The 21,654-nt window shown below is 58.5% G+C and overlaps 2 protein-coding genes across 7 annotated transcripts in view; one reads left to right on the top strand and one right to left on the bottom strand.

Moving 5' to 3' along the window:
* HDGFL2 (HDGF like 2) overlaps positions 1-1,368 on the top strand; it is a 29,036-nt gene extending 27,668 nt beyond the window's left edge. Inside the window, exon 16 of one of the 3 annotated variants that reach the window (XM_021676676.2) lies at positions 494-1,368. In XM_021676676.2, the coding sequence (XP_021532351.1) occupies positions 494-593 (100 nt within the window). In that variant the 3' untranslated portion in view covers positions 594-1,368. The remainder of the gene's footprint in view (positions 1-493) is intronic. The other 2 variants (XM_064382061.1, XM_064382060.1) reach the window with 2 other exon arrangements.
* On the bottom strand, positions 733-18,179 carry PLIN4 (perilipin 4). Of its 4 annotated transcripts, none has more exons than XM_064382059.1 (8): positions 18,081-18,179; positions 17,917-17,984; positions 17,249-17,393; positions 16,220-16,278; positions 9,644-13,352; positions 8,199-8,386; positions 3,281-3,367; positions 733-3,205 (listed from the first exon to the last, which is right to left on the bottom strand). In XM_064382059.1, exons 2-8 carry the CDS (start codon positions 17,965-17,967, stop codon positions 2,873-2,875), a joined length of 4,572 nt encoding a protein of 1,523 aa, XP_064238129.1. In that variant the 5' UTR covers positions 17,968-17,984; positions 18,081-18,179; the 3' UTR covers positions 733-2,872. The 4 variants fall into 4 exon arrangements, with proteins under 4 accessions (XP_064238129.1, XP_064238127.1, XP_064238126.1 ...); XM_064382056.1 differs by having other exon boundaries at positions 737-3,205; positions 9,119-13,352; XM_064382058.1 differs by having other exon boundaries at positions 737-3,205; positions 9,119-13,349.
* Between the last annotated feature and the right edge of the window lie 3,475 nt (positions 18,180-21,654).

Genomic DNA, 21,654 nt, shown 5'->3' with positions numbered 1-21,654 from the left:
CCTCCTGAGAGGCTGCGGCTTGACGTGCACCCTGCGTCCCAGCCACTGCTCCTGGCCGGTCCCTCTGGGAGGGGTTCCAGGCATGTTACCCCGACTCAGGGACCTCCCACCGAGGCAACTCCAGGGCTGTGAGGTGCCTGCACCCAGCCTCCTGGGAAGGTGGCTTCTGGCTGAGCCTGCAGGGTAGCCCAGGTGGGCGCCAAGCACAGACACCCGGCCATCTGACAGTGCCCATCACTGTGGCCCACTGTCTGGCACAAGGCGTGGAGTTCCTCGCTTACCCAGCAGCTGCCCTGTGCTGGGCCTAGATGGTCCAGCCTGGGGACCCCGGAGATGTTTGTGGTCTCTAGTGGCAGAAGACAGGCAGATAGGGTGGTACTTGAGCCCCAGGTGCCACAAACGGGGCACACTCCTCTGGGCCTGTCCCCATCCAGCTGCCCCACAGGCGGGGCAGGGCAGGGCGTTCTCACACTGCCTTCGCTGTTCCTACCAGCAGCCTTCGGGAAGGCCCTGACCTGGACAGGCCTGGGAGTGACCGGCCGGAGCACGAGAGGGCGCGGGGGGACTCGGAGGCCCTGGACGAGGAGAGCTGAGCCGAGGGCCCCAGGGCCCAGCCCCTGCCCCAGCTCAGCCCGCCGCAGGCTGCCCGTCTCCTTCCCCGGCTGGCGGGAGAGCGGAGCGAGGACTGTGGGGACGCGCCGTGCTGTTTGTATTTGGTCCCTTGGGTTTTTTTTCTGCCTAATTTCTGTGATTTCCAAGCACCATGAAATGATGATAAAGGGTTTTTTAATGAAATAGAAATCACTTTTATTGGCTTTGGTTTTCTAGCAGTGCTGGTGCAGCGGGGGCCCAAGTGTGGGAGCAGTTGGCAACATCACTGTGCCTGTTTGGGGACTGGGTTGAGCCATCAGGCCACCATGTGAATCAACTAAAAGGTGCTCCGGGCCTGGCCCAGCCCAATCCCAAAAGGCCAGTGGCGGGAGAGTGGGGCGGGAGCAAGCCCTTCCCAGCAGCCAAGAGGGAGAAACCAGGGCCTCTCAGCCTTGCGACACCCCCACCCCCCCCACCCCTGTGAACAGGGCAGAGGTGGGGAAGGCAGAAACCATGCCTTCCTTAAGAACCACTGCTAGGGGTCCGTAATCTCCAGTGTTCAGGGGGTGTGGGCCTTGGGGGCCAGCTTTAACTCACCACAGCTGTGTCACTCATGCTGTGTGACTTTGGGCAAATCTTCCTCCTGCATAAGGGACTGGCACGTGGGCACGGCCTTTAGCAAGTCACACCATGCACCGAAGTTGCTCATTCCGCAGTGGCTTCTCATGTTTGTGCTCCTGCTCACGGTGGCCGAGTCGCCTCCGTCCCAGCAAGAATCAGGCTGGGGTGTGGCGGGAAGGGACTGCCCCTGCCCTGGCTCTGGGCTTGGTGGGCTGGACGTTAGCTCCAGTCACTGTGCCTGATGGCTGCAAATGGCTGTGCCCAGCGTCCTAGCCTCCCATGGCTGTGGGTATCAGAGGCTGAGGAGGGAAGGCTCAGAAAGGCTCCTGATCCTCCCCTCTCATGGCCCCGTCACTTGGGGCTGTTCCTGCCGTGCCAGCTTCCCCAGTTCAGAGCTGAGCCGAATGCCATCATTCGGCTGTGCATCGTGACCCCTGGGGGCCAGCAGCCCCTCTACCCTGCCTCCCCCCAGGTCTGGGGTTCCTGGACTCGTGTCTTAGCAGAGGGCAGAAGGGAGAGTGCTCTTACAACTTTCTCTTACAGAGTTGGTGAGTAGGGCTGCGGCTTCTTGGGGAGGCTGGGCTGAATGGCTCCTCCCCACTGGACTGAGCGCGGCGCAGGGCGCTTCTCACACCCGACCCGCACCTGCCAGCCTCCATGGCCTGGGCCAGCCGGCGAGCACGGGGTTGGGCAGCCTTGCCAGGCAGGTGGGTCTGCCACCGCCAGTGTCTGATACCCTCAGCTTCCCTGGCCCCGCTTCCTCTGCAGCCACGTGCTTAGGCTGCCCTGAGGCCCTTTGGGGAGCGTGCAGGGGAGAAGGGGCTGTGTCACCAGCACATGGCCTCCACAGCTGGTCCTGGCTCCCTCCATAGGGTGCAGTTCCTGGCTGGGAAACGCTTTGTCTGTGTTCTCCAGTGGCAGCTGCTGGGCCCAGCCTCCCCAGGAGCCTCAGAACTGCAGGAGCATGGGCAGAAGCAGCCTGTTTGCTGGTTTTTGCATCCCCCGTGCCTGCAAATCACGCAGTCCCAAGTCAGGCTGGTGCAAAGCCCCCATTCTGGCTGCTGTGGTTCTTGGCAGCTTTGTCCCTGTCATGGCCGGGGGTCAACAAAGGAGACAGCAGTAGCCTGCCTTGGGATTACGGTGGCATTTTGGCATTCTTAAGACCCTCAAGGTGTGCTAAGGCCTGAGGACCCGCTTTGAGTTCAGGGACAGAGTGCGGCCACAGCAGTGCATGCGCCGCTGGTAGCTAGGGGGCGGGGTGTGCTGCAGGGCCGCAGGAGCCCCCCTAGATATGAAAGTTACTAGGGGGCAAAGGGATGCCATTCTAGGCTCTGCGCACTTTTTCTTTTCTAATTGCCGTACTCGCTCCGGGCCTTCGAGGGAAGGCTCTTGGCTGGAGCTGTGAGTGATGCCAGGCTCCTAGGCTGGGAAAGGGGCTGGCATTGCTGGAGAGGAGGTGGAAGGTGTGGGCAGCCTGGAGCAGGGTGTGGTTGGCTCAGCTCAGGTCACTGTCTCCACAGCCCTTCAGTGCCCAGCCAGCTGCAGCCCCGAGGGTCTAGGGCTTTAGGGAACCGATTGGGGTTTGGGGCTGGGGAGAAGGTTCTGAGGTGGCTCCTCCCTAGGCAGAGCTGGGTGGCCCCGAGCTGGGGCCTGCAGGCTCCTACAACTGCTGCCCGCCAGGGGGCAAGGCGAAGGGTCCCACCAGCCAGCTGAGCGGGGGGTTGTGCTGCACGCCCTCCAGTAGCTGCTCCAGCCCCTGCCACGCCTTCTGCACGTCCTCGAGGCTCTGTCCCAGGCGCTCTGCGTGCAGCTCCCTTAGGGAGCCCGCCGAGGCCACCACGCTGTAGAGCTCGCAGAGGCTGTGCCGTGCCCGCCCCACTGGCCCCTGGAGCTCAGTGGGCAAGCCCTGGAGGCTGGAGGCCAGGCTACTGTAAGCCCGATGCAGCTGCTGGAGGAGGCCACAGACCCTTGACAGAGCCCCAGGCTCCTGCTCCTGTGGGAGGACAGCGCGAGGTGAGTGGAGACCCACGGGCAGGGTGGGGGGACCCCAGCCCTATGCCAGACCTACCTCCTGGACAGCAGCATCCTCCACACTGGCACCGGAGCCCTGGTCCAGACATGGCTGCCCTTCCAGAGGCGGCTGGGACTTTTGAATCTGGAGAGAGAGAGTCCAGTAGGGAGATGATGGCTTCTTGGCAACGACCTTTCACAACATCCCCTCACCCCTCAGGGACTTAGGCGCATACAGAGTCCTGGCTTGGGCGTGGCCTGTGGCCAAGGCCACGAGTTGCAAGTCAGTTGTACCATGGTGGGCATGCTGTCTCAGAGGAGGCAGTAGTTCAAACTTCCCCATGAGGTCACTCCTCCGTCCTAAACCCTCCCGTGACTCCCCAGTGCCATTAAGATAACACCCAGCTCCTCACCATGGCCTTGCTGGGGTGGCCCCTGGGACGCCTTTCGTCATCTCCCACCCGCACCCCAATGCTGTCTTCAATGCCCTCTGACCACTCCGCCAGGCTCCTACCCCAGGGCCTCTGCCCACACTGCCCGCTCAGCCCAGAGCCTTGCACAAGGCCTGCATTCCGCCTCAGCTTCCGGGGACCCTTGGCGAAGCCTCCCCTGCCCGCTCAGCCCCAGTCCCTCCCCGTCACAGCTGTTCCTGTCGTCAGGGGCACAGCGCTGTCTCAGGGCGTGGTGGGTGTTCATTTACTTCCTGTTTATCTGCCCCTGGGGTGGGAACTCTAAGGACTCTGTCCTCGTGTGCGGCGTCCCCAGCACATGGCACCCGCCACCACCCTGTCCCCAGGGCCCAGTTGTCCTTGTCATCGCAATGGCTGGTGGGCGCGCCGCACACAGCCAAAATGTCCACTCCAGACTGCCGTCGCCCTCCCAGCCCTCGCTGGAGACCTGAAGCCAGCCACGTATTTGGACGCATGCCCTGGGTGGCCACCGGGCATCTCCCTTTGCCCTGTCCAAGCCCAGGCTCCTAATGTCCACTCTGCAACCCACCCAGCATCCCCTAAGCACCCCTGCTTTCCATGTCTGCTCAGGTTACAAACCTAACGGGTCTCTTGGGGTCATCTCTCTGTCACCTCCCACATCAGATCTGAGCAGCCCTGACTTGGAAACACCCAGAGCCCAGCTACTTCTCACCACCACAGCATGACTCCTCAGGCCTGGCAGCACTTATCTGGCTTCTGGCCCTTGCCCCCGCCCAGTGGCCTGATGTCCCCATCAGAGCGATCCTCTTAAATGAAACCCACCCTGGATCAGGCCACTCCTCTGCCCAGAGCACTCCAGGGCTCCCACCTCCATCCTGGTCAAAGCCAGGTCCTACCCAACCGGGCCATCCCCCTCCTCACTCTGCTCCAGCCACCCAGGCCTCCTGGCTGTTCCTCCAACATGCTGGGCACAGTCCTGCCGCCCCAGGGCCTTTGCATGGGCTGTGCCCTCTGCTCAGATAACACTCTGCCCATTCTGACGCACTCTCGCTATCATTTAGACCTGACCTCGAGTGTCCCCTCTTCCGGGTGATCAGCCCCAGCACTGCCACTTCCTTATCCTGACACATTTTCCATGTTTCCAAGCATTGTCCAACGCCCCATACATGCATTCACGAATCATCTCCCCCAACTACACCATCCCCCCTTGAGGGCAGGACTGGGTTCTTGGGATCTCCAGGGCCTTCACTAGCACTTACGGGAATAAGTGGGAAGTCATCGCACATCCCTTTTCCCAGCCCAGCATCCTTCGCATGTGGCCCTGAGCAAAACTCTTCTCTTCCTCGTGGCCTCTGTCTCCCCTTCTGAAAAGCCCCTGGGCTGAGTTCTGACCCAGCCTACTTTGCTGTGAGGATTGAAAGGTGGAAAAATGGGCCGGGGGCAGGGGCTCACACCTGTTATCCCAGCACTGTGGGAGGCCGAGGTGGGCGAGTCACCTGAGGTCAGGAGTTCATGACCAGCCTGACCAACGTGGTGAAACCCTGTCTCTATTAAAAATATAAAAATTAGCTAGGCATGGTGGCGCACACCTGTAATCCCAGCTAATCGGGAGGCTGAGGCAGGAGAATCACTTGAACCCGGGAGGCGGAGGTTGCACCGAGCCGAGATCATGCCACTGCACTCCAGCCTGGTGGACAGAGAGACTTCCAAAATACAAGAAAGGTGGAAAAAGCTTTGTGATGAGCTGCTCGCAGTGCGCCACGAGGGTGTGCCCTCCCTTCATTCCCCCATGGCGTTTGGGAAACGCCTTCTAAGTGCACCATTGTTCCATGTGCTGGAGACGCAGCAGTGACTGTGCACCTGGGGGTGGCCGCAGTGACGTGGAGTGTCTGGAGAGTCCCCAGGACAAGCTTGCCCTCAGCACTGTGGACACTGGGGCCACACTGATCTCTGGGGTGGGGCCACTCTGGACAATGCAGGGCGCTGAGCAGCATCCCTGGCCTCCACCCCCTCTCCACCTAGGGGCTTCCCCCAGTTTTGACAACCACAGATGTCCCCAGATATGGACTAATTTTCCCTGGGGGCAGGTCATCCTCACTGAGAACCCTGGGTTAAGCACTCAAACTGCGGTTTGTCACAGCCACCCTGGAAGTCGACACCTTGGCCTGGGCTGCATCCAGGAATCCTGCCTCAGGGCAGCATCTCGAGGTTTCTCACAGCCGATGGGATGGGACTGCCGTCCACCAACATGTAAAACCTGTGGCTGCGGGATGCGGTGGCTCACGCCTGTCTTCCTGGCATTCTGGGAGGCCAGGATGGGCGGATTGCCTGAGGTCCGGAGTTCGAGACCAGCGTGGGTAACATGATGAAACCCCATCTCTACTAAAATACACACAAAAAATCAGCCAGGCGTGGTGACGCATGCCTGTAATCTCAGCTACTTGGGAGGCTGAGACACGAGAATCGCTTGAACCCGGGAGGCGGAGGTTGCAGTGAGCTGAGATCATGCCACTGCACTCCAGCCTAGGCAACAAACTGAAACTGTCTCAAAAAAAAAAAAAAAAACACACAAAAAAAACTGACTGCTGGGCACAGTGGCTCATGGTGTCATCCCAGGACTTTGGGAGGCCAAGGCAAGAGGATTGCTGGAGCCCAGGAGCTCAAGACCACCCTGGGCCATATAGGGAGACCCAATCCTACAAAAAGTTAAAATTAACCAAGTTTGGTAGTGTGTACCTTTGGTCCCAGCTACTGGGGCGGCTGAGGCAGGAGGATCACTTGAACCCAGGAGTTTAAGACCAGCCTGGGCAACATAGCAAAATCTAATATCTAGTAAAAAATAAAACAGGCGGGGCGCGGTGGCTCAATGTGTGTAATCCCAGCACTTTGGGATCACAGGGTCAGGAGTTCAAGACCATCCTGGCCAAGATGGTGAAACCCCGTCTCTACTAAAAATGCAAAAATTAGCCAGGCATGGTGGCACATGCCTGTAATCCCAGGTACTTGGGACGCTGAGGCAGAGAACTGCTTGAACCCGGGAGGCCAAGGTTGCAGTGAGTGGAGATAGTGCTTCTGTATACCAGCCTGGGCAACAGAGCAAGACTCCATCTCAAAAAAAAAAAAAAAAAAATCCAGGCACGGTGGCTCACGCCTGTAATCCCAGCACTCTGGGAGGCCGAGGTGGGTGGATCACCTGAGGTTGGGAGTTTCAGACCAGCCTGACCAACATGGAAAAACCCCATCTCTATTAAAAATAAACATTTAAAAAATTAGCTGGGCGTGGTGGTGCATGCTGGTTTTCCCAGCTACCGGGGAGGCTGAGGTGTGAGGATCTCTTGAGCCCAGTAGGATGAAGCTACAGTGAGCCATTATCAAGCCACTGTACTCCAGCCTAAGTGGCCAAACAAGACCCTGTCTCCAAAAAAAAAAAAAAAAAACCCTATAGCAGTCCTGTGAGATTCTGCCCTCAAGGGACACACCACAGCTTCTAGAGAAAACTCAGGCCCTCAGGACTGGGAAGGGGAAAACTGGAGGCCAGGGACGAAGCTCAGCTCCCTGCAATGACCAGGATGACCCCACCCCAGAGAATCATCCGGCCCCAATATCCACACTACCAAGCGGGGGACCCTAGGCCAGAGGAGGAAAGTGGAGCCGGGGGGAGGGGAGGGCCACTCTGGTCAGGGTACCCAACCCCTGGATGCCATCTCATTCAATGTCACAACCACAAATGTCCCCAGACATAGGCTAATGTTCCCTGGGGGTTCATCAGGTCTTGTGCTGGGTCCTTCCCCGCATACACTGCAGCCCCATGCCCTGTGGGCCCCTTGGATCCCATTCCAGCGTCATCTGACCTAGCCACAGCACCGCCTTTCTGCTCCCGGAACATACCCAGCTGCCTCCCTGGGAGCTTGCTGTCCTGCTGTCCCTGCCTTTGTGGGGGCTTTGCACAACTGTCTCCCCATTGGTCAGGACAGGGCCCAGGGGGACGGCCTTCCTGCCCAGCCCACATCCCCCTCTGCACACAGACTGTTTTGCCATGTTTGTGTCCCTGCTGCCTTAGATTTTTTTGAGACAGACTTGCTCTGTTGCCCAGGCTGGAGTGCAGTGGCGTGATCTTGGCTCACTGCAAACTCTACCTCCTGGGTTCAAGTGATTCTCCTGCCTCAGCCTCCCAAGTAGCTGGGACTACAGGTGTGCACCACCACGCCCAGCTAATATTGGTATTTTCAGTAGAGACGGGGTTTCACCCTGTTGGCCAGGATGGTCTTGATCTCTTGACCTCGTGATCCACCCTCCTTGGCCTCCCAATGTGCTGGGATTACAGGCGTGAGCCACCATGCCCGACTTACCCACTGTCTTTAAGGATCTGATCTAGCTCTGCCCACCTCACCGGGACACAGGCCCTAAGAGTACAGAGCCATGGCCGTCGATGACCCTGACAGACATCTCCTAGGCGCTCAGGAGGTACATGCAGCCGGGTGAGTCCCAGGCAGGGGTTCTAAGCAGTGCCTTGGGGCAGGGGCAGCAGCAGGGGAAAGCTCTTACCAGCTTGAAGCAGTCGTGGAGCTGGGCCAGAGTGTCCCTGGCTTGGAACTGGCCATGCTGCAGGTGGCTCACTGCGTGTTCAAATGCCCGCTGGCGGAAGCTGGGAGCCAGGTCACCCAAACGAACGAAGTAGCTCCCCTGTTTGGCTGACAGCACCTTTGGCCCAGACTGGGAGGCAGCCAGCTGAGCTGGAAAGAAAGGCATACTACTCAGTCCCAGGAGCCCCTCAGGGTGTCGGGGCTTGGGCTTTTTTATTTTTATTATTTATTTTTTTAAAAAAAGACGAGGATTCACCGTGTTGGTCAGGCTGGTCTTGAACTTCCCACCTCAGGTGATCCGCCCACCTTGGCCTCCAAAGGGCTTGGATTACAAGCTTGAGCCACCACACGGAGCCGGGGCTTGGGCTTTATAAAAGTCAAGTGAAGCCAGGCGTGATGGCTCATGCCTGTAATCCCAGCACCTTGGGAGGCTGAGGTGGGTGGGCAGGCGGATGGATCATGAGGTCAGGAGTCAGACCAGCCTAGCCAACATGGCAAAACCCTGTCTCTACTAAAAATACAAAAAAGACCAGGCAGTGGCGCATGCCTGTAATCTCAGCACTTTGGGAGGCCAAGGCAGGCGGATCACGAGGTCAGGAGTTCGAGACCAGCCTGTCCAGTATGGTGAAACCCCATTTCTACTAAAAAATACAAAAATTATCTGGATGTGGTGGTGTATGCCTGTAGTCCTAGCTACTAGGGAGGCTGAGGCAGGAGAATCGCTGAATCCTGGAGGCAGAGGTTGTGGTGAGCCAAGATGGCTCCACTGCACTCCAGCCTGAGCGACAAGAGTGAAATTCCATCTCAAAAGAAAAAAAAAGTCAAGGGCCCCCTAGTAGCTGTGCCTGCCTCAGGGACCCGGGAACCCGGGTGTCTCCTTACCTTGCTCCTCCGCATTCATGGGGTAAAAGATGTCCCCTATCCCCTCCAACTCATCTTGCAGCATTGCCAAGCACGGGGCTTCTTCGGGGCCGTGTGTGGTGGCCAAGGGTCCCGTGTCCTCCCTGCCTGGGGCAGCCCCTTGGGTGAACGTGGCCACATCAGGTGCAAGGCCCTCGGCAGTGGCTGTGGCTTCCCAGGCAGGCTCCGGGCCTACTGTGAGCACATCTGGGGGCCTGGAAACGCTAGAGACCTGGGCCTCTCCGGGACTCAGGCCACTGTCCGTGGTCCTGGAACTGGTGAGTCCACCCCAGGAGGTGGGCTGGGTACTAGGTAGCCAATTCTGGAAGGTGTTGAGGCCAGTGTGGACTGCCCCTGTCACCACATTCCCCGACCCCATGAGCCCAGCGGACACTGCGTCTTTGGTTCCGGTCAGCACCGTCTTGGTGGTGTCCAGGCCCCCCTGGATGGCCCCTTTGGCCATGCTTATGGCACCAGTGACCCCAGTGCAGATAGTGTCCTTGGTACCTGTGAGCACAGTCTTGGAGGTGTCCACACCAGTCTGGACAGTCCCTTTGGCCAAGTTCACTGCCCCTGTGAGCCCGGTGGACAGAGCATCTTTAGTGCCAGTCAGGACAGACTTTGTTGTGTCCAGGCCCCCCTGGATGGCCCCTTTGGCCACACCGGTGGCACCGGTCACGCCACTGCAGACGGTGTCCTTGGTACCAGTCAGCACTGTCTTGGTGGTGTCCATGCCGGTCCGGATGGTTCCTTTGGCCACATTCACAGCCCCTGTGAGTCCAGTGGACACAGCATCTTTGGTGCCGGTCAGCATGGTCTTGGAGGTGTCCACGCCGGTCTGGACAGTCCCTTTGGCGACATTCACTGCCCCCATGAGGCCAGCAGTCACTGTGTCTTTGGTGCCGGTCAGCACGGTCTGGGCCGTGTCTACACCCGTCTGGACAGCCCCCTTGGCCACATTCATGGCACCGGTCACTCCACTGCCAACGGTGTCCTTTGTACCCGTCGCGATATTTTGGGTCGTTTTCAGCCCGGTTTGCACAGCTCCCTTGGCCACATTCACGGCACCGGTCACCCCACTGCAGACGGTGTCCTTGGTACCGGTTAGGACGGTCTTGGTGGTGTCCACACCTGTCTGGACGGCCCCTTTGGCCAAGTTCACGGCACCACTTGCCCCGCTACAGATGGTGTCCTTGGTACCTGCTGCGATATTTTGGGTTGTGTTGAGACCAGTTTGCACGGCCCCCTTGGCCACGTTTGCTGCCCCCTTGAGCCCGGTGGACACTGTGTCTTTCGTACCCATGACCACAGACTTGGTGGTGTCCAGGCCACCCTGGATGGTCCCCTTGGCCACGTTCACGGCACTGGTCACCCCACTGCAGACGGTGTCCTTGGTACCTGTTAGGATGGTCTTGGTGGTGTCCACGCCAGTATGAATGGTTCCTTTGGCCAAGTTCATGGCACCAGTCACCCCACTGCAGACGGTGTTTTTGGTACCGGTTAGGATGGTCTTGGAGGTGTCCATGCCGGTCTGGACAGTCCCTTTCGCGACATTCACCGCCCCAATGAGGCCAGTAGACACTGTGTCCTTGGTGCCACTCAGCACGGTCTTGGCTGTGTCTACACCTGTCTGGACGGCCCCCTTGGCCACGTTTGCTGCCCCCGTGAGCCCGGTGGACACTGTGTCTTTCGTACCCATGACCACAGACTTGGTGGTGTCCAGGCCTCCCTGGACGGCCCCTTTGGCCACATTCACGCCACTGGTCACCCCACTGCAGACGGTGTCCTTGGTACCGGTTAGGATGGTCTTGGTGGTGTCCATGCCGGTCTGGATGGTTCCTTTGGCCACATTCACGGCCCCTGTGAGTCCAGTGGACACAGCATCTTTGGTGCCGGTCAGCACGGTTTTGGAGGTGTCCACACCAGTCTGGACAGTCCCTTTGGTGACATTCACCGCCCCCATGAGGCCAGCAGTCACTGTGTCCTTGGTGCCGGTCAGCACAGTCTTGGCCGTGTCTACACCCGTCTGGACGGCCCCCTTGGCCATGTTGACGGCACCAGTCACTCCACTGCCAACGGTATTCTTTGTACCTGTTGTAATATTTTGGGTCGTTTTCAGTCCCGTTTGCACAGCCCCTTTGGCCACATTCATGGCACCAGTCATCCCACTGCAAACAGTGTCCTTGGTACCCGTCAGCACAGCCTTACTCGTGTCCACGCCAGTCTGGATAGTCCCTTTGGCCAAGTTCACTGCCCCGGTGACTCCCGTGGACACAGCGTCTTTAGTGCCAGTCAGGACAGACTTTGTAGTGTCCAGGCCCCCATGGATGGCCCCCTTGGCCACATTCACGGCACCAGTCACTCCACTGCCAATGGTGTCCTTTGTACCTGTCACAATATTTTGGGTCGTTTTCAGCCCGGTTTGCACAGCTCCCTTGGCCACATTCACGGCACTGGTCACCCCACTGCAGACGGTGTCCTTGGTACCGGTTAGGACGGTCTTGGTGGTGTCCACACCTGTCTGGACGGCCCCTTTGGCCAAGTTCATGGCACCACTTGCCCCGCTACAGATGGTGTCCTTGGTACCTGCTGCGATATTTTGGGTTGTGTTGAGTCCAGTTTGCACGGCCTCCTTGGCCACATTTGCTGCCCCCTTGAGCCCAGTGGACACTGTGTCTTTCGTACCCATGACCACAGACTTGGTGGTGTCCAGGCCACCCTGGATGGTCCCCTTGGCCACGTTCACAGCACCGGTCACCCCACTGCAGACGGTGTCCTTGGTACCAGTTAGGACGGTCTTGGTGGTGTCCACGCCAGTATGAATGGTTCCTTTGGCCAAGTTCATGGCACCAGTCACCCCACTGCAGACGGTGTTTTTGGTACCGGTTAGGACGGTCTTGGAGGTGTCCATGCCGGTCTGGACAGTCCCTTTCGCGACATTCACCGCCCCAATGAGGCCAGTAGACACTGTGTCCTTGGTGCCGGTCAGCACGGTCTTGGCTGTGTCTACACCCGTCTGGACGGCCCCCTTGGCCACGTTTGCTGCCCCCGTGAGCCCGGTGGACACTGTGTCTTTCGTACCCATGACCACAGACTTGGTGGTGTCCAGGCCTCCCTCAACAGCCCCCTTGGCCACGTTCATGGCACCAGTCATCCCACTGCAGACGGTGTCTTTGGTACCAGTTAGTACAGTCTTGGTGGTGTCCATGCCGGTCTGGACGGCCCCTTTGGCCATGTTCATAGCACTGGTCACCCCACTGCAGACAGTGTCCTTGGTGCCGGTCAGCACGGTCTTGGAGGTGTCTACGCCGGTCTGGACAGTCCCTTTGGCGACATTCACCGCCCCCATGAGGCCAGCAGTCACTGTGTCCTTGGTGCCGGTCAGCACGGTCTTGGCCGTGTCTACACCTGTCTGGGCAGCCCCCTTGGCCACATTCATGGCACCGGTCACTCCACTGCCAACAGTGTCCTTTGTACCCGTCGCGATATTTTGGGTCGTTTTCAGCCCGGTTTGCACAGCTCCCTTGGCCACATTCACGGCACTGGTCACCCCACTGCAGACGGTGTCCTTGGTACCAGTTAGGACGGTCTTGGTGGTGTCCACGCCGGTCTGGACGGCCCCTTTGGCCATGTTCATGGCACCAGTCACCCCACTACAGACGGTGTCCTTGGTGCCAGTCAGCACAGTCTTACTGGTATCCACGCCGGTCTGGATGGTTCCTTTGGCCAAGTTCACTGCCCCAGTGACTCCCGTGGACACAGCGTCTTTAGTGCCAGTCAGGACAGACTTTGTAGTGTCCAGGCCCCCTTGGACAGTCCCTTTGGCCGCATTCACAGCACCGGTCACCCCACTGCAGACAGTGTCCTTGGTGCCCGTTAGCACAGTCTTAGAGGTGTCCACCCCGGTCTGGACAGTCCCTTTGGCCATGTTCACTGCCCCCATGAGCCCAGCGGACACTGTGTCCTTGGTGCCAGTGAGGACAGCCTTCGAGGTGTCCAGGCCCCCTTGGACGGCACCCTTAGCCAGGTCCACAGCCCCCGTGACCCCGCTGGACACCGCCTCCTTGGTGCCCATGAGTGCAGACTGGGTGGTGTCCAGCCCTCCCTGGGCCACTCCCTTAGCCACGTCCACCACACTGGCCACCCCAGAGGAGACAGCGTCCTTGGCCCTGGACATCTTGGAACACACCAGGTCTTTGGCCCCGGACACCATCTGCTGAGAAAGGACACAGGTGATCAAGAGGAGGACTGAGAGGAGATCTCCACCCCGACGTGCGCCAGCCCAGCCCCTTAGTGTGCCCTGGGGCAAGGAACTGTGGGCACCCAGAGGCTCCACGTCCTCGAAGAGCGAGCTGCTTCCTTCTCACCCCCAGCCCGGTCAGCCAGACAGTCATCAGGCTGTGGGGTGGCACCCTGACTCTCAGGGACAAAGTCCTCATGAGCTCACAGCGCCTGCCTCTTCCGTTCTCACCCATTCCATTCCCCTGCCATAGGCAGGCTTCGTCTGTAACAGCACATCTCGGACGCCAAGGTTCCCAGGCCTGGGCTCAGCTCAGGTCCCACTGCTACTTTTCTGTTCCTCTTGCTTTTTCTCCATTCGTGGCAAATGTTGAGCCTGGTGTCCTAGTGACACCAGGGACACCAAATTGCTTATTAAAATTGTTACATCAGGTTGGGTAGGGTGGCTCATGCCTGTAATCCCAGCACTTTGGGAGGCTGAGACAGGCAGATCACCTGAGGTCAGGAGTTCAAGACCAGCGTGGGCAACATGGAGAAACCCTGTCTCTACTAAAAATACGAAATTAGCCAGGTGTGATGGTGGGCGCCTGTAATCACAGCTACTCAGAAGGCTGAGGCAGGAGAATCACTTGAACCCAGGAGGCGGAGGTTGCGGTGAGCTATCGCACCACTGCACTCCAGCCTGGGCAATAAGAGCAAAACTCCATCGCAAAAAAAAAATTATATCCAGACCAGGTGTGATGCCTGATGCCTGCAATCCTGGCATGTTGGGAGGCCAAGGTGAGAGGATTGCTTGAGCCCAGGACTTCAAGGTCAGCCTGGGCAACCAAACCAGACCCAGACCCCGTCTCTACCAAATTTGAACAGCTGGCCGGGTGGTGGCGCACACCTGTAGTCCCAGCTACTTGGGAGGCTGAGGCGGGAGGATTGCTTGGGTCCAGGAGGTTGAGGCTGTAGTGAGATGTGATCGTACCACTGCACTCCAGCCTGGGTAACAGAATGAGACTCTGTCTCAAAAATAATAGTATATTCAAGCTGGGCACAGTGGCTCATGCCTGTAATCCCAGCACTACGGGAGGCTAAGGTGGGAGGATTGCTTGAGCCCTGGAGTTTGAAAGCAGCCTGGGCAACAGAGTGAGACCTTTAAAAATAAAAACAGGCCAGGCACGGTGGCTCACACCTGTAATCCCAGCACTTTGGGAGGCCGAGGGGGGCAGATCACGAGGTCGAGACTTCAAGACCATCCTGACCAACATGGTGAAACCCTGTCTCTACTAAAAATACAAAAATTAGCTGGGCGTGGTGACACACTCCTGTAATCCCAGCTACTCAGGAGGCTGAGGCAGGAGAATCCTTTGAACCTGGGAGGCAGAGGTTGCAGTGAGCCGAGATTGTGCTGTTGCACTCCAGCCTGGGCGACAGAGCAAAATTCTGTCTCAAAAAAATAGTAATAATTTAAAAAATAAAAACAAACGAATGAAGGTGATGATGGCCTAGGAGTTCTAACACTCAGGTGTACCTATAAGGTGCTTTTTTTTTTTTTTTTTTTTAAATTGAGACAGTGTCTCACTCTGTCACTCAGGCTGGAATGCAGTGGCACGATCTTGGCTCACTGCAACGTCCGCCTCCTGAGTTCAAGCAATTTTCCTGCCTCAGCCTCCCGAGTAGCTGGGACTACAGGCACCCGCCACCACACCCAGCTAATTTTTGTATTTTTAGTAGAGACGGGATTTCACCATGTTGGCCAGGCTGGTCTTGAACTCCAGAGCTCAACTGATCCGCTCACCGTGGGCTCCCAAAGTGCAGGGATTACAGTCATAACTCACGGCGCCTCGCCAACATGCTACTTTAATTCAGTAGCTCTCAAACGGGTGATCCTCTCCTTAGGGGGCACTCTCAGTGATGTCTGGACACATCTGTGGGTGTCACAGCTGGGGATGCTACTGGCAGGGAGTGGGTGGGGGCCAGGGACGCTGCTCAGCACCCTGCAGTGTCCAGGATGGCCCCACCCCAGAGAGTGATCCGACCCCAAGTATCCACAATACCGAGGTTGAAAAGCCCAGAAATTATTTTCTCAGAACCCATCTCCCCACTAGCTTTGGCTCTGGTGGGCATCTTGAGCTCTAGCTGGAGACACCCAGGTTCAAGTCCCAGGTTTTTACCCTCTCCCGCCCGACACTCGCTGTGCTTTGTGGCCTTAGGCCAGCCACATGCCCTCTCTGAGCTAATATCCTCGTCTGGAAAATGCTGATTAAAACAGCTCCTCTTTCCGGGTACGGTAGCTCAAGCCTGTAATCCCAGCACTTTGGGAGGCCGAGGCAGGTACATCACTGGAAGTCAGGAGTTCAAGACCAGCCTGGCCAACATGCTGAAACCCTGTCTCTACTAAAAATACAAAAATTAGCCAGGCATGGTAGCGGGCACCCGTAATCCCAGCCACTCGGGAGGCTGAGGCAGGAAAATCGCTTGAACCTGGGATGCGGAGGTTACAGTGAGCCGACATTGCACCACTGCACTCCAGCGTGGGAGAAACAGTGAAACTATGTCTCAAAAAATAAAAATGAAAGAAAGAAAGTGCTTATGCTGCTGTCGCTTCAGTCACACCGTGCCAGGCACAGCCCTGCATAGCCTGGAACCTTGCGTGATTACAGTGAGGCAGCCACCGCACCCATTTCACAGATGCAGAAATAGAGGCTTAGAGGGGAAGCTCCACCTGGAATCACCAGGCTGTCTGCCTTCCTTCAGGCAGACAGCAGCCCCACAGACGGCAGGAACGGAAATGTCCCAGGAGGGGTACCCCGAGGGTTCCTGCGACAGCAGTCCTGCCCTGCCCATGCCTCTCACCTTTCCCGAAGGCTGCAGCTCCTCCGTCCATTGAACCGTCGGCTCTGGGTGGGCGGCCACTGTGGGGACACGGGCCAGTCAGGGAGGGCGAGGGATACAGGTTAGAATCATCTACTCGGCCACCCATTGCGCAATAGCCAGGCCCGGCCTGAAAGGTCAGGAATGTTTCAGCCACCCTGCCAGGGACAGCAGGAGGTGACATCCACGGCTACCAGCCAGACCTGTCACCCCCTCAACCCCGCTGGGGGCTCCCCCAAGCCCAGAGCCACCATTCCCTGGAGAAGGCTCCATGGAGCTTCTTTTGCTGAGTGCTGGACACCCACCCTGAGTCCTGGGGTTCACATAGCCTGGGATGGGGGAGCAGCCCCTTGCCAGGGCCGGCCAGCCCCTCCCCTGCCGCAGCTGCCTACTGCCTGTCGCCAGGCTGAGGTATGTGGAGCAGAAGTCAGCTGCCTGGGGCTCTGGGCCCAGAGGGAGGCCCAGCTTGGGTGACCGCCCCAACCCTGCGTTCCCTGTCACTGTCCCTGATTGCCCAAGGTGAGCCACAGGAGGCTGGGGAGCCCCCAGGCTGTGTGACCCCAGGAGAGCTGCTGCCTCTCCTGGGGAGGCTGGATCTCACTCTGATGAGCTCAGATAGGCAGAGCACCCAGCCTAGTCCATGGTACATCAGAAACGGGGTGCAGAGTGGAGAAATGGCAGAGGGACTGAGTGGGGGGGACTGAGTAGGGGGGACTGAGTAGGGGGGACTGAGTGGGGGGGACTGAGTGGGGGGGACTGAGTGGGGGACACTGCAGGGAAACAGGGTGGGTTGAAAGCCCATTTTGGCTGGTTACACCACCTTTGGCCACTCATCCTCCCATTTATGGCTCAGTTTCCCCATCTGTTACGAGATGTTATAGTATTTGATGAGAAAACACAGACAAATATGTAAGGCTCCCCAGATGGCCGGAAGTCCCTGCCTGGGGAGCGCCTTCTCCTGGGTCCACGTGCAGAGTCCCCTGCGCAGCCCCCGCCAGGCCAGCCACTCACCCTGAGCCTGTGGTCTGGCAGCCTCGGCGGTAGGAGCTCCCACGGGGTCGGCGGCTGACCGGGCTCTCGCTGAGCTGTGTGCGTTGGCCATCAGGTTCCGGGCAGAGCTGAAGCCAGGCAGGGACCCAAAGAAGCTGCCCAGGGTCTGCACGGGGGTGGGGGGTGTGCAGGATGAGCCGGCCAAGCCTCGGCAGGGACGGAGATCAGAGGAACCATCCATCCATCAGCCCAGCACCGCCCCAGCCTCCTGCTCCCGGGTGACCTCGGGAAAGTGTTTCACTCAGCCTCAGTTTCTGCACCTGGGCAATGGGCAGACGCAGCCTGCCTCCCACACACAGAGGAAAAGATCTACCCCATCTCCAAAGACCTTTTCCTTCCAGGATTCCCACTGCACAGATGGGAAAACTGAGGCTCAGAGAGGGGCAGGGTGGGGCCGAGGCCGGCCCAAGGTCACCCACTGGGGAAGGGGCAGAGGTCTGCATGGGTCCCCCACCTCCAGCTTAAGTCAGGAAGGGAGAGGTTGGCATCGTGGCTCCCAGAGCCCTCCCAGGCCCACCAGGAAAGCCCCTCTCCAGAATGGAGCCCCCAGGACTGTGGAGGTTGCCGTCCTGGGCTCTGGGGCATCTCTGAGCCGCAGCAGGAATCTGCCCCCACTTTCTTCTCTTTACCTTGCCCTTGCGTTTGGGGGGATCCCGGCTCCCTTCATCCGGAGCAGACATAGTGAGAGCGTGAGAAGCTGAAAGGGGGCAGAGAAGGTGCGTGAATTGCGGTTCCCATGCCTTCCGTCCCACACCCACTCCCCGCCAAGAGCCTGAGCAGCCCCGACACCTACCTGCAGGCCTGGCCTCAACCTGGTGTCACTGAGGCAGCTGCAGCCCCGCTCACCTGGACTGCTCAGGGTCCCACAGAGGACGGACCGGCCCGGCTGGCAGCTGGCTCTACCCTCAGCTCCCTGGCCTTATAGGGTCCGGGGCAGGCGCAGGCCCAGCCGGCAGGGGCAGGCAGCCAATGGGCCCGGGGGAGGTGGCCTGGGTGGTCACGTGGCCACCTGCCCAGCCCAGCATGGGCCCTGGGCCCAGCACCTTTCCCCTGTTCCCTGCCCATGACTTGTACCAGGCTGAGTGACTCACGGGCCAGCTGGGCTCCCTTCCTGGGCCCCCGAGGGACTGCCTGTGTGTCGTCTGGCCTCCACTTCCATCCACGAGGTGGGTGTAGTTCAGATTCCTGCTATGCCAGGATGACCCGGCTGATTACCATCTTTGTGCCTCAGTTTCCTCTTGTACTCTGCACCGTGTCCCGTAACATCCAGCTTCCTCCCCATTCTCGTCTCCCCCAGGTTCCTCCTCCTGTCACTTCATCCCAGCCACACCGGCCTCCTCGCCATGCCTCCAGCACACCTGGCATGGATCTGCCTCAGGGCCTCCACGTGGGCCGTGCCCTTTGCCTGGAACACTTCCCCCCAGGTTCCCATACGGTGTCCTCTGCCCCACATCTTGAATAGTGCCCAGCATACATTCAGTGCTTAATACATGTTTGGTTCAACGGAGCAACAGAGAGGGGTTATGAGCCCGAGATGAGGTCGTGGACTGAACAAACGCTACCTTCGCACTACCCAGGCAGAAGCGGGGTCACGGGGTCTTGGCAAGAAACGGGGTGTCCTCAGTGTGGAGGGGAACCCGTCACTCTCCGAAAGGGACTTGGACCAAAATGCAGACCAAGATGGAGCAACAGCTGAGCTGGGGGGCACCCTGGGAGTGGAAACCCATCCTGGGGGGCTTGGGACAACCCAGGGAGGCTTCCTGGAGAAGGTGCCCTGTGCTAGTAAATGGTGAAGACTGGATTCAGACCCAGACTCGGAACCTGCATGCCAAAGTCAACCTATGTGCTGGCCTGACTGTGGGTGGGCGGGCAGAGGAATGGCCGTGACGCCCACCCTGGGCTGTATCCCCCTCCTGCCTGCCCCTGAGACAGGGTTCCTAGCCCTGTGCTATTGGGGGTGAGAGGGCACATCCCATTGGTGACTCTGGGCACCAGGCTGGGAGGGAGGGAGGGTCCAGCCACAGATCTGATGATTCCCAGGCCATCCGTCTCCTTGGAGCCGATACCGTGTTTGCCAAACAGTGGGGGAACAGAAGAGGGGTTGTCCCCCAGCCTCTCCTCCCAACCGGTGCTCTCCGAGGGTGGCTGGGAAAGCTCTGGGTGCCCCTCCCCCTCCCAAAGGGTGGCCACAGCCCAGTGTGTGGGGAGGAAAAAAAGAAAAGTGATCATTAACATCCCAGCCAGGACCTGCCGCTCCTCTGCCTACCACCCTCTGTGGCTCCCACCTTCCCAGGGTGGAAGCCCAAGTCCCCTCCCTGCAGCCTGCTAGGCCCTGTATCCCCTGCCTCGCCCCCTCTCCACCCTGCCCTCTTTCCCCTCCTTACTCTGCTCCAGCCACACAGGGCTCTTCACAGTTCCTGCAACATGCCAGGACGGAGGAGTCCCTCGAAAACACACGTGACTGTGCCTGCTGAGCCCCTCACGCCGCCCCAGGGCTTCCTGTGGGTGGTTGCCTTTGCCTCCAGCACCCTTCCCGACTTCCCTCACCTCCTTCCAGATCATTCCTCAGATAGCATCTCCTCAGAGAGGCCTTCCTGGATCCCCTCTCCCATTAAAAACTACATACCTCAGGCCAGGTGCTGTGGCTCATCCTGTAATCCCAGCATTTAGGAGGTGGAGGCAGGACTGGCTTGAGCCTAGGAGTTTGAGACCAGCCTGGGCAACATAGTGAAACCCCATATCTACAAAATTTATGTGTTTTTTCTGAGACAGAGTTTTGCTCTCGTTGCCCAGGCTGAGTGCAATGGTGCGATCTCAGCTCACTGCAACCTCTGCCTCCTGGGTTTAAGTGATTCTCCTGCCTCAGCCTCCCAAGTATATGGAACTACAGGCATGCACCCCTACACCCAGCTAATTTTGTATTTTTATTAGAGACAGGGAGGCCGGGTGTGGTGGCTCATGCCTGTAATCCAAGCACTTTGGAAACCGAGGCGGGCGGATCACCTGAGGTCGGGAGTTCAAGACCAGCCTGACCAACATGGTGAAACCCGGTCTTTAAAAATAAAAATAAAAAAAAAAAAAGAAGAGAGACAGTTTCTCCATGTTGGTCAGGCTGGTCTGAACCCCCAACCTCAGGTGATCCGCCTGCCTCAGCCTCCCACAGTGCTGGGATTACAGGCATGAGCCACTGCGCCCAGTCCCCAAAAATATTTTTAAATAAAAATTGAATTATTGGCCTGGGCAAAATGGCTTACATCTGTAATCCCAGCACTTTTGGGAGGCCGAGGCAGGTGGATCACCTGAGGTTAGGAGTTTGAGACCAGCCTGGCCAACATGGCAAAACCCGTCTCTACTAAAAATACCAAAAGTATCTGGGTGTGGTGGCAGACACCTGTAACCCCAGCTACTTGGGAGGCTGAGGCAGGAGAATCGCTTGAACCCGGGAGGTGGAGGTTGCAGTGAGCCGAGATTGCACCATTGCACTCCAGCCTGGGTGACAGAGCAAAACTCCATGTCCCAAGAAAAAAAAAAAAAAAAAAAAAAAAAAAAAAAAAAAAAATCCCAGCGCTTTGGGTTGAGCTCTTTTCCTCACCTCTGCTCCAGTGAAGCTCATTTCCCTACTGCTGTGCCTTTCCTTAAGCTGTTCCGTCTGCCAAAATGCCTGTCCCTGTGCTGTTGTGATCATCTTCAACTGGCCTAGCCCTCCAGGAGCCCCCAGCCTCGTGTGGGAAGAGAGGGCAAGGCTGCCTGTGGCTGCAAGTCAAGGTGGAAAGGGCAAGAAACCTTGAGAAGTTGTCCAGTGCAGGACTGGAGGAGGGAGGTATCCGGCTGGGATGGAGTCCGGGAAGGCCTCCTGGAGGCAGCGGCATTGGGGCTGGGCCTTGAGGATGCATGAGACCTGTCCAGGGAACGGATGGGAGGGTGGCAAGGGCATTCCAGGTGGCTGCATAGCCTCAGCAAAGGCCCGGAGGTGGGAAAGTGCTCACTTCTATGGGATCAGAGCCAACTATACAGTCCAAGTTGGAGGAAGAAGCTGGAGGGTGAAGAGCTTGGTCTGTGGGCAGCGGGGGAGCTATGGGAGGTTCCGGAACAGGAGCAGGGAAGTGGCTTTGGCTGGTGGAAGTGGTCGGGGATCCCAGAGCCACCCTCTGGACCAGGTCCCAGGGAAGCAAGGGGCCACCCTGACCTCACACCACACTACACTGTGGTTTCCCATCACCTCACCCAGCCCTGGGGGAATCTCAGCAGCAGCCAGAAATGCGGTCAGAGGACAGGAGGGGCCCCCTGAGACTAGCCCGTGGCCCTTGCCCTGCCCGTCTTCCCATCCCAGCCAGCACAGCTGGAGAGACCACAGCAAGACCAGCTCC

The sequence above is a fragment of the Aotus nancymaae genome, unplaced genomic scaffold (genome assembly GCF_030222135.1).
Source record: "Aotus nancymaae isolate 86718 unplaced genomic scaffold, 86718_ANA_hifiasm-v0.15.2.pri h1tg000028l, whole genome shotgun sequence".
In the NCBI taxonomy this organism is placed as follows: Eukaryota; Metazoa; Chordata; class Mammalia; order Primates; family Aotidae; genus Aotus; species Aotus nancymaae.
Note: the sequence above shows the minus strand (reverse complement) of the source record. Positions and strands in the feature narration are given on the sequence as shown.